The sequence below is a fragment of the Mesoplodon bidens genome (assembly GCF_964165515.1).
Source record: "Mesoplodon bidens genome assembly, chromosome: 11".
Classification (NCBI taxonomy): Eukaryota; Metazoa; Chordata; class Mammalia; order Artiodactyla; family Ziphiidae; genus Mesoplodon; species Mesoplodon bidens.
This window is the reverse complement of record NC_138167.1, coordinates 45,510,153-45,522,279: the sequence shown is the minus strand read 5'-3', so window position 1 is coordinate 45,522,279 and position 12,127 is coordinate 45,510,153. Positions and strand designations below refer to the sequence as shown.

Below are 12,127 nucleotides of genomic sequence, written 5' to 3'. Positions count from 1 at the left end.
GTTCTTGAGAAACCATTTCCTAGTCCTGCTGCTTCAGCTATTTTAGACATTTCTTTGGACATTGGGCAAAATAGGGTCATGTTGGCATGAGTGCACAGAGACTTTCCGGGTGGCCTGATTCAATGTCATGGTTCCAGTCATTCGTCAGTTATTCAACAGACAATTATCAGGCACGTATTAAACACATTTTGTCCGATGCTGGTAAACTTATATCTGAAAGGTTGGTCAGGAACCAAACTGGCTTCCACACATGGACAACACTAGGTTTAGTGCCAGGCTAAAGTGTGAGGTGGGGTGGGGGCGGGTTTAACTGGGGGTACATTGGTGAAGAGACTGGGGAGTCGTGGAAGCTGCTCCAGGTAAGCAGGTATTACTTCCTGTCACACTCTGCCTTTTCCCATCTATCAACTCATTCCACTGAGTCCTTTGAACAGAGAGAATCAGGAGGTAACTTGGGTACCCAAATAATTTGATAATTTAGCCACTTCTTATACTGGTGGCTCGTTCCTCTTTGTTATTTTACAATATCTAGTGGTCACTCTTATACACTGAGTTCTAATGTGACTCTGGGCAGGTTATTTATTTATTTTAAATTAATTTTTATTGGAGTAGAGTTGCTTTACAATGTTGTGTTAGTTTCTGCTGTACAGCAAAGTGAATCAGCTATACGTATACATATATCCACTCTTTTTTAGATTTCCTTCCCATTTAGGTCATCCCAGATCACTGAGTAGAGTTCCCTGTGCTCTACTGTAGGTTCTCATTAGTTATCTATTTTATACGTAGTAGTGCATATATGTCAATCCCAATCTCCCATTTCATCCTACCCTGCCCCCCTCCCCTGGTAACCATAAGTTTGTTCTCTACATCTGTGACTCTATTTCTGCTTTGCAAATAAGTTCATCTATACCACTTTTTTAGATTCCACATATAAGCGATATTATACGATATTTGTTTTTCTCTTTCTGATTTACTTCACTCTGTGTGACAGTCTCTAGGTCCATACACATCTCTGCAAATGGCACTATTTTGTTCCTTTTTATGGCTGAGTAATATTCCATTGTATATATATATACCACATCTTCTTTATCCATTCCTCTGTCAATGGACATTTAGGTTGCTTCCATGTCCTGGCTGTTGTAAATAGTGCTGCAATGAACATCGGGGTGCATGCATCATTTCAAATTATGGTTTTCTCCAGATATATGCCTAGGAATGGGATTGCTCGGTTACATGGTAGCTCTATTTTTAGTTTTTTTTTTTTTTTTTTTTGTGGTATGCAGGCCTCTCACTGTTGTGGCCTCTCCCGTTGCGGAGCACAGGCTCCAGACGTGCAGGCTCTGGACGCTCAGGCCCAGCGGCCGTGGCTCATGGGCCTAGCCGCTCCACGGCATGTGGGATCTTCCCGGACCGGGGCACGAACCTGTGTCCCCTGCATCGGCAGGCGGACTCTCAACCACTGCGCCACCAGGGAAGCCCTATTTTTAGTTTTTTAAGGAACCTCCATACTGTTCTCCATACTGGCTGTACCAATTTACATTCCCACCAACAGTGCAGCAGGGTTCCCTTTTCTCCACACCCTCTCCAGCATTTATTGTTTGTAGATTTTTTGATGACGGCCATTCTGACTGGTGTGAGGTGATACCTCATTGTAGGTTTGATTTGCATTTCTCTAATAATTTGTGATGTTGAGCATCTTTTCATGTGCCTCTTAGCCATCTGTATGTCTTCTTCGGTGAAATCTCTATTTAGATCTTCTGCCCATTTTTTGATTGGGTTGTTTGTTTTTTTGATATTGAGCTGCATGAGCTATTTGTATATTTTGGAGATTAATCCCTTGTCAGTCGCTTCATTTGCAAATATTTTCTCTCATTTTGAGGGTTATCTTTTCGTTTTGTTTATAGTTTCCTTTACTGTGCAAAAGCTTTTAATTAGGTCCCATTTATTTATTTTTGTTTTTATTTTCATTACTCTAGGTGGTGGATCGAAAAAGATCTTGCTGTGATTTATGTCAAAGAGTGTTCTGCCTATATTTTCCTCTAAGAGCTTTATAGTATCTGGCCTTACATTTAGGTCTTTAATCCATTTTGAGTTTATTTTTGTGTATGGTGTCAGGGAATGTTCTAATTTCATTCTTTTATATGTAGCTGTCCAGTTTTCCCAGCACCACTTATGAAGAGACTGTCTTTTCTCTGTTATATACTCTTGCCTCCTTTGTCACGGATTAGGTGGCCACAGGTGCGTGGGTTTATCTCTGGACTTTCTATCCTGTTCTGTCTGATCTATATTTCTGTTTTTTGTGCCAGTACCATACTGTTTTGTTCATTGTAGCTTTGTAGTATAGTCTGAAGTCAGGGAGCCTGATTCCTCCAACTCCTGGGCAGGTTATTTAATCTCTCTGGTCTCTGTTTTCCTTTTTATAGTATAAGATGGTCATATTTTCTATATCCAGAATGTTATGAATTTCATTTAAAAAAAATAAATTTATTCATTTATTTATTTATTTATTCTTGGCTGAGTTGTGTCTTTGTTGCTGTGTGCGGGCTTTCTCTAGTTGCAGCGAGCAGGAGCTACTCTTTGTGGTGTGCGGGCTTCTCATTGTGGTGGCTTTTCTTGTTGCGGAGCACAGGCTCTAGAAGGGTGGGCTTCAGTAGTTGTGACTTGTGGGCTCTAGAGCGCAGGCTCAATAGTTGTGGCACATGGGCTTAGTTGCTCCGCGGCATGTGGGATCTTCCCCGATCAGGGCTTGAACCTGTGTCCCCTGCATTGGCAGGTGGATTCTTAACCACTGCACCACCAGGGAAGCCCCATGAGATTTCATTTTATCTTTTTACTTTTTAAAAAATATATATATATTTTGAACATTTTATTTATTTATTTATTTGGTTGCACTGAGTCTTAGTTGTGGCAGGGGGGCTCCTTAGTCGTGGCTTGCCGGCTCCTTAGTTGAGGCACGTGGGCTCCTCAGTTGTGGCATGGCATGCACGTGAGATCTAGTTCCCTGGCCAGGGATCAAACCTGGGTCCCCTGCATTGGGAGCGCAGAGTCTTAACCACTGTGCCACCAGGGAAGTCCCTATCTTTTTACTTTAAATAATCAGTGAAAAGCTCCAAACTCCTCAAAGGACAAATAAGAGATTTGGTCTTTTAAGCAGAAAGATACCACTGATTATTTTGTTTTCAGCATTCCCTGAGAAAGATCTCTCTCAGGAGCTACAGTGTGGGAGAGGAGAGAGAACGCTGAACCCAGAATTAGAAGAGATAGTTCAAATTTTGACTCTGTCATTTACCAACCTTGGTCAAATTACCTGTTCTCTTTGAGACTCAGTTTCCCCTTCTGTCAGGTAGAAACGGTATTACCCACCTTTCGGAGCAGGTGATATAAGAGATATGAATGGGATTAACGAGGCCCAGAGAAACCACCTGAAAATAAATGCCAGTTCCCTCCTTTCAGTTCTTTGATCGTCTGAAGCTCTTTGGGATGCCTGCAAAGCACCAGCCAGACTTCATCTACCTTCGGCATGTGCCGCTGCGCAAAGTGCACCTCTTCACCCTCATCCAGCTGACCTGCCTCATCCTGCTTTGGGTCATCAAGGCCTCTCCAGCTGCCATTGTCTTTCCAATGATGGTGAGTTTAAAAAGGTATTATTCTTTATTTTAAAAAATAGTGATAAAATATACATAACGTAAAACTTACCATCTTCACTATATTTAAGTGTACAGTTCAGTGGCATTAAGTACATTCACATTGTTTGTGCAGCCATCACCACCATCCACCTCCAGAAGGCTTTTCATCTTGCAGAACTGAAACTCTGTACTGATTAAACAATAACTCCCCATTTCTCCCTCCCCTCAGTCCCTGGAAACCACCATTCTAGTTTCTGTCTCTGTGAATTTGACTCCTCTAGTTACCTCACGTGAGTGGAATCGCAGTATTTTTCCTTTTGTGACTGTCTTGTTTTGCTTAGCATAACGTCTTCAAGGTTCATCCATGTTGTGGCATGGTGGGTTTTTTTGGATAACAGCCATCCTAATGGATGTGAGTTGGTATCTCATTGTGGTTTTGATTTCCCTAATAATTAGTGATGTTGAGCATCTTTTCATGTGCTTATTGGCTATTTGTATATCGTCTTTGGAAAAACGTCTATTCAAGTCCTTTGCCCATTTTAAAATAAGGTGGTATGTTTTATTGTTGTTGAGTTTTAGGAGTTCTCTATATATTCTGGATATTAATCCTTTATTGATGGCGAGTTTTTGTTTTTTGGTTGGTCTTTGCAGGAGCAGCATTATTTTGAGGACCTTGAGGTGTGGATGCATGTGTGTAGTAGTTTACCATGTTTACTTTTAAGGCTACTAGTCTGCCTGTCTGTCTGTCTGAATTTCTTTCTCTCTCTCTTTCTTTCATATATCTGACATGGAGAGGACTCTTCATGTTTGCAGTAACTTGCATATTACCTCAAAGCAATATGGTTCCTATTTAGAATTTACTGCAATCAGAAGTGTCTATAGTGGTGGAAATGCACTATTTCAAGCTACTGGGAAAGAGGAAGAGGTTTGTCTAGCACTGATAAGTGACTGGGACATCCTTGCCTCTTTTCTAACTGAAGCAAGTGCTTTGGAAAGGAGACCAGGAAAGCTGAACTGTGTGGTTCAGCAACAGGTGACCACCTGTTTTCTAAAACTAGGGTGATGATGAAATTCTTGCCACCTGACCACCTCACTGTTCCATCTTGTCCTCTTGATGCCTTCCTGTCTCTGGCTTACTCTGTCATGAGGTTGCTGAGATTTCAGTGGACTCTTTGAAAGTTACCCAAAGGGTGGGCCTCAGAAGGGAAAAGCCAATAAGGGTAATGTCTGGTACTCATTTAGGTACTTTTGAACTCTGTCTTACTGGGAGAATATTCAAGGGTGAGGAATCTTCGGGGTTCTTTTCCCCTAATCTCCTAGATATATACCCTCCTGATGGGTTTCTCAATTTTGTCAGAATACATGTAGGGTTCTGCATTTGGGTGTTATGTTCAGGGCTTGAGTGTTTGGTTAAAGAAATAGCAAATTCCTGGCAATTCCTGGAAGAGATACTATGAATTTTGGCTTTATTGGGAAAATAGTCATTGAAATTAGGGAGAAATGAATTTAATTAGCCTGATTTGCCCCATGCCTGGTCCAGTCACCAAATTTAGCTGGTGAATATCAGTCAGTCCAGGCAGGTCATTCTAGGTTATTATTGGTTCTCCTTTGGCTGAAATGGCCCTCATGGGGAGAAAGTGGAGCAGCAGTTGAGATCCCTGGTCGTTTCCATTGAGGAAATTAGCTGTCAGATTTTAGGTAAGTCACTTCCTCTCCCTGGGCCTCAGTTTCCTCATTTATAAAATGAGTGTCAAGCCAGGCCAGAGGGCAGAGACAAAAATCACTCGAGACCCATGATACAGGCATAAAGCAAGGATTTTGTGAGTAAATGTATAGGCAGAGGATCAGAGGAAATCCAGACGGTCCTTCAAGGCCCTCTCACCCACTGGTGACCCATGTTTGGTTTGAGCTTGGCTGGCCCCACCAAAGCCATCTCCTGGAGAGGTTCGCCACCCCCGGGCTGCCTGGTAGCCCTTCCTGCTGGCCTCAAGCCAGGGGAAGGCAGCTCTCAGGGCCATCTGCCGATGAAGGGTTCCTCTTTTCAATAAAGGAATTAAATTAGTTCAGTCAGGGAATCAGTAAGTTGTAGGGTTGTTACGATGAGAGTTAAATAAACTATTGTATAGAAAACACTTAACTTAGTATCTGGTTCAGAGAGCCTCAATAAAGGCAAATATTATGATTATTATGAGTTTGATTTTGCTTGACATGTTCTAGTCTGCTGTGAAAATAAGACTTTGCTTTTGAACTCCAGGGAGGAAATGAGCCCCTCTAATTCACTTTCTTTATTTTTCTTCAGGTTTTGGCCTTGGTCTTTGTCAGGAAAGTCATGGATCTCTGTTTCTCTAAGCGGGAGCTGAGCTGGTTAGATGATCTCATGCCGGAAAGCAAAAAGAAGAAGTTGGATGATGCCAAAAAGAAGGCCAAGGAGGAAGAGGTCATAGTTCTTGCACCAACCGCAGACTTTGGGGCAGCTTCAAATTACAGAACATAGGAAGGGCCACGTGAAAAGTCAGCATGTCTCGAATCCCAAGGGTTATATTTAGGAGTGGGGAAGATTACTCCAGAGATATTCTTAGCCGATGTCTGTCCTTCATCTTCAGATTTGATAACCAGTTGTTTTCCCTCTGTTTGTCTACAGTCTACTCATCAGGTTCACACTTAGGGTATGAACATGGAATCCGCTCTTATTATCAGATCAAATGGTTCATGTTCTCCCAAAGGTCTAATTTGACAAGTATAAAAAACCTATTATCTTCCAAGAGTATTTGTTACGTACCTAACTGCAGATGTTGTTGTGGTTCGCAAAGATAACTTGCATAGGACTTTCTGTGCTTCCTCATTTCCCTCAGCACTTGGCATCTGCCATCCACACAATGGACCTTCAATCAATGGCCTATACGTGCAAAGAATGTGCACGTATGTGTAGCAAAATGAAAACACCAGTCCAAGAATGAGGCTGAAAGTATTTCCAAATACAGTTAGTGCCTGATATAGTGTCCTTTGAAATTCATTTTAAAGGAATTCTTTTCCTAAAATCTTGAATTTTAAAAATCTTGTATTATTTTTTCAAGCATTATTGAGATAGAACTGATATATAATATAGTGTAAGTTTAAGGTGTACAATGCAATGATTTGATATATGTATATACTGTGAAGTGATTACCACAATAGGGTTACTTAACACACGTATCACCTCACATACTCGCATTTGTGTGTGTGTGTGTGTGTGTGTGTGTGTGGTGAGAAATTTTAAAATCTAATCTCAGCAATTTTCAAATATACAATAGAGTATTGTTAACTATAGATACCATGCTGGATATTATATCCCCAGAACTTATTCAGCTCATTGACCACCTTCACCCATCCCTGCCCCCTACGCCTGGCAACCACCAGGCGTTTCTGCTCTCTGTTTCTATGACCTCAGTTGTTTTAGTTTCCACATGAAAGTGAGATTATACAGTATTTGTCTTTCTCTCTCTGACTTATTTCACTTAGCATAATGCCCTCAAATTTCATTCATGTTGTTGTAAATGGGAGGACTTTCTTCTTTTTTAATGGCTGAATAGTATTGCATTTTGTGTGTGTGTGTGTGTGTGTGTGTATGTATTTTATTGTGGAACATTTCAAATATATACAAAGGTAGAAAGAACAGTCAGTATTCATAGTTCCCTAATTGCCTTATTATTATTTTTAAGCATTCGTTTGAATCAGGATCCAGTAAGGTTCATATATTGCAATTGGTTGATATATTTTAAAAATTTCTTTTGGGGTTCCCCTCCTGTCTTTTTTGTCTTTGACCTACAGGGTTTCCTGCCACTTAGATTTTACTAAATATAACTTTTGGTATCATTTAACATGTTCTCTGTCTCCTATGTTTCCAGTAAATTGGTGGTTGTATCTAAAGGTTTACTCAGATTCAGGTTCTTTTTTTTTTTTTTTAATACTATTCCATAGGTACAGATATTGGGTTGTCTCTCTTTTTGTGGTGAGCCAGATCTATGAAAGAACATAATTATACTCTCTTATAATAAATGTGAGAGAAAATCAGGTAGAAATTATGGTGACTGAAAAATGGGCTGGTGTAGACTGTTGGTTTCATTTGATCCAAGATAAAGTAATGTCTCCTTTTCTTGCAGGAGGCTGAGAAAATGTTAGAAATGGGGGGAGACAAGTTCCCCTTAGAGAGCAGGAAGTTACTAAGTAGTCCTGGAAAGAACAACAGTTTCAGGTAAAACTCCCCTAGCCCCAAGGAGTTGACTGTTTTGGTGGTTGTGTAAATGTTCTGGCTTTGTGATGGGGGCTGTGTCACAAATGCAGCTGCTGGTATAAAGAGCGAAACATTCAGCCTCCCGGTTCCAGCCTGTGAAAACACCTTTCCTTTCCTGGTTTTCTGAGGGCCTGCCGTGCACTGGGCACTATGCCAGGTGCTGGGAATCACAGGAGGACAGAGCTACGGGAGCCCATGTGCTCCCCGAACCAGTCAGTGGTCCTTCTGCCTCTCTCTGCCACCTTCCAAAGGTGAACAGGATGTAGTCTTTGCTTCTCAGCCTGGTGGGCATGAGATTCCCATGCTTAGGCAAGCCATTGGGGGCTGGGCAGAGACAGCCCCTTCCAGCATGGCTCATGGCGGCTACAGTCCTAGAAGCCAAGGGGGGACCAAACTGGGATTCCCCAAATTCCTTACTTCTGCCAGCGATCTTAGCCCTTTGGTGTATTAAACCTGTTGCTCACCACAAATCACAGGAAGCTAAACTGGTCCATTTGCGGTTTCATTCCTGGTGTTTTGTTTCCGCTTTGGAAGAGGAACACAGAAGCTGAAAGAAGCTCAGAGGTGGAGAGGGCACAGAAAAGGAAGAGAGAGGGGATCTGGGTTATTTAGATGCTAGATAATTTACTGCTGAGTTATTGAATTGATTGTGGTTTATACTGAGGGGGAGATGAGGAAAGTCTTTTCTTTGGTTATTTATTTATTTATTTATGACAACTAAAAATAGTATATATTTAAGGTGTGCAACATTTTATATATATATATATATATATATATGTAAAATGATTACTATAATTAAACTAACAACATATCCATCATTTACTATACTTAACCATTCTTTTTTGTGTGTAGTGAGAACACTTGAGATCTACTTTCTTAGCAAATTTCAAGTGTACAATACATTATTATTAGCTATAGTCACCATGCCTTACGTTGTCTGCAGAACTTACTCATAACTGAAAGTTGGTACCCTTTGATCAATATCTCCCCTTTTCCCCCACCCCCCAGCCTCTGGTAGCCACCATTCTACTCTCCGTTGCTATGAGTTCAATTTTTTTTAACTTACCCCAAAGAAATGGAATCTTTGATCTTTAAGAAACTTTCTATAAGTTGTCATGGAAGGAGCCATAGGCTTTGCATTCTCTACGGCGAAGCAGGAATCATGTTCCTTCTCTAGCAGATGCTGCCTCCCCTCTCGGCCTTTTAGAAGGAGAGTCTGGCATGTGGAAAAGTTTAGAGTACTGGCGGGGGCGGTGGGGGGTGGTTCTAGGAGACCAAGGACTGGATTCAAGGTCTTGATTCTCCACTTACTGACGTCTGACCTTGGACAGTCTCTTAACCCTATGAGCTTTGGTTTCTACACATGAAAAATGAGGATGTTAATAATCTCTGATACTGTGATAGTTAAGATAATATATTGTAACAGTCCTTTGTGAACTACAAATGGAAAAGGTCTGGCCATGTGAATGAGAAACTGAACCAAGAGTGCGTAGCACCGTGCCTGGCACCCGGCAAGCGCCAAGTGGTAGCTCCTGTTGCTGCCACTTCTGGCCTCATAGCGCTGTCACCAGCATCCCCAGAGGGGCCCTTCAAAGGAGAGCAGAACTGTGGGGGCACCGCGGCCCAGCCCTCAGCTCTGACTCACAGGCCACCTTGCTTCTCGACATTCCGACCATCTGGTTCCCAGGGCTCCCGAGAGCTGTGAGACAAGCTCCCTCACGCCTCATCTTTTCCCTTCTGGTGGGTAGTGGGTATCATAGACTGAGATGTAGACCTCATTTGTATGTCTGACATTGACTGTCCTAAGCATTGCTTTCAGATGTGACCCCTCTGAGATTAATATATCTGATGAAATGCCTAAAACCACAGTCTGGAAAGCTCTCAGTATGAATTCTGGAAACACAAAGGAAAAGAGGTATAATTGCCGATTTTTATTTCTGACTTTTAAAACTAGCAATCATGTTGAAAGTAAAATATGTTTTAGTTGTAAAGTTGAATTTGTCCATTAATAGCACATCTAGTATTGTTGCTAACCCCACAGAATAGCTATAAACCTAAGAAAAGCAAAAATGTTTTCTAACTATTTGAGCAGATATGCTGGTTTGAGCTGCCCATTTACCGAGGCCCAAAGTCAGGATGGAATTATTTTGGAATGTAAATTTGCTTTATCTGTTTTGTTCCCTTAATCCTCTTTCTAGTTCCCATTTCAAAATCTGCAGAGCATCTCTTTGGTTATTGCAACCACACAAACTGGAAAATCCTTAAAATATTTGGATAGTGTTGATAGTATTGATACAGACTTTAACCTATTTAACTTATTCCATAATGAGAATTATTGTCAAGTAAAGATTTTGAAATATTAAATTGTAACTGTTTTCTTATTTTGGAAACTAAATTCTGAGTATTGTTTGTCAGTAGCATAGATCAATTTTTAATCTGGTTAATGAAAAAAATGGAAAGACTTGAGGCATTTTTGCCTACACTGAAGTAGGCTATGTACTCAAATTACGTGAATAATTTGGTCCAAACACTAAGTCATCAGATAACCGAAGGTAAAATCTTAGGTCTTATTAAAGGCAACTTTTCTAGTTAAAAAAAAAAAAAGCAGTAGGGTAGGCTAGGAGACTTGGCTTAGCTATTAATTCCATGTGTAACCTGACAGGCCACTGTTTCTGGTACTCGGTTTATTCAGCTGTGAAATGGTAATAATAACTGTCTCACTCATAAGGCTGCTCTGAGGAGAAACTGATGTGCTTTGGAAAGTCACAGCCACCAGTGGGTGGTAGTGATGGGCTATTTCATCAAATGGGTTAAAAGAAATCTGTACTGAATGTGAGTGAAATATAGAATCTTGTTTCCTTCAGAGGAAAATCCAGGCAGCTGTCGAAATGTATAACGCACATGGTTATTTTTAGTTGAGAACTAGTCTACTTGTAAATGAACTTAAAATATAGCCAGATCCAAATTGTGGTGACATCTTCAAAGTATTGTGTTAAAAGCAGGAATGAATCATGTGTTCCCTTTTTATCTAATTGTAACACTTTTATTCAGTCTCTTCAACTAAAAGTCTTTGCTGGGATGGAGGATGTGGGCCGTGAGGTGCCACAGGGAAGTTCTGGTTACAGAGAAGATGACGAGTGTCTCAGAGAAGAAGCGAGCCCAAGTCTGGCCCTGTCCTTGGTCCTGTCCAAGCCACGCGAGCATTCAGTTATTGGTGGTGTGCGTCAGAGGGCATTGCCTGGTATGAGTGTGGAAGCAGAAGACCACCTCCCGTTGGTACTTCTCCTCTTCCTTCTCTTTCTCTTCAGAACTGCCACCACTGAAGACCCAGCTTCCCATTTGCCAGACATTTCCTCTGAAACCCTCTGCTGGCCTGCTGAGCCATATGGATCCATTCTGCCACTGAGGATTTCCTCAGTGAGGTCCCTCTTGCTCAAGGACAGGGTGAGGAAGTAGGAGAAGAGCAGAGAGGAAAAGGAAGCCTCTCCAGTCCCATGGTGACTGCAGGCTCCTGGGCAGCCCCGGGCCTTGGTTTGGTTGCCTGCTCTGGGGGATGCTGGCCAGACCCAGAGGCCACCAGGAGGGTCTGCTCCTAGGAGGGTCAGCGCCCTGGGCATTGGCAGTGCTCACCACCGCAGCCAGCAGATGCCTCTGGCCTGGTGCATCTTCATCGCTCCCTAGCAGCAGCCTGCATAACTCAGCAAGAACCTTGGATGATGAACGGGCCAAGAGGGACATTGAAGTTGCTTAGCTCAGACAGGAAAAGCCCTGGGGGAAAATCAGTGATGGTGAGTGAGGATGAGCAGCTTCTCTTGACTTCATTGATAGGGTAAGAGAACAAGCTTCAGTGGCTACAGAAGGAATTAGTTTAGACACCAGGAAGGACTTCCTAGCCTGAAGATTTGTCATAGTGTCTGCTTTCTACATATCTGGGAAAGGTTTGACTGTAGTCGTTTGTGAGTAGAAAAGGAGATAAGGTGTTTTTAATTGGCCATGTTGTGGAAACATCCACGTCCTGCTGCTGTCTCTTGAGGACACACTGATTCCATTCCTGGAGAGATCCAAGTGCTTACGTAATGTCTCCTTAGCTGCCTTAGTAGCAAACCATCACCAACTCAATGGACCAAGCCATCTTCATCATCCTGGATTTTTTTGTTGACAAATGTTCTGACTTTCAGATGTAAAAAGCCACACTGGGAAATGAACTGTAAGTGGTGAAATTAATTTTGGT

General features: G+C 41.9%; 1 protein-coding gene across 5 annotated transcripts in view; it reads left to right on the top strand.

The window, feature by feature from the left end:
• SLC4A8 (solute carrier family 4 member 8) overlaps nucleotides 1-10,974 on the top strand; it is a 79,760-nt gene extending 68,786 nt beyond the window's left edge. For 2 of the 5 annotated variants that reach the window (XM_081249679.1, XM_081249675.1), the window contains 4 exons: nucleotides 3,454-3,627; nucleotides 5,926-6,063; nucleotides 7,766-7,857; nucleotides 9,716-10,067. In XM_081249679.1, coding sequence (XP_081105805.1) covers nucleotides 3,454-3,627; nucleotides 5,926-6,063; nucleotides 7,766-7,857; nucleotides 9,716-9,905 — 594 coding nt within the window. In that variant the 3' untranslated portion in view covers nucleotides 9,906-10,067. Of the gene's footprint in view, nucleotides 1-3,453; nucleotides 3,628-5,925; nucleotides 6,064-7,765; nucleotides 7,858-9,670; nucleotides 10,068-10,947 lie in introns of those variants that run through there. The other 3 variants (XM_081249676.1, XM_081249678.1, XM_081249677.1) reach the window with 3 other exon arrangements.
• The last annotated feature ends 1,153 nt before the right edge of the window (nucleotides 10,975-12,127 follow it).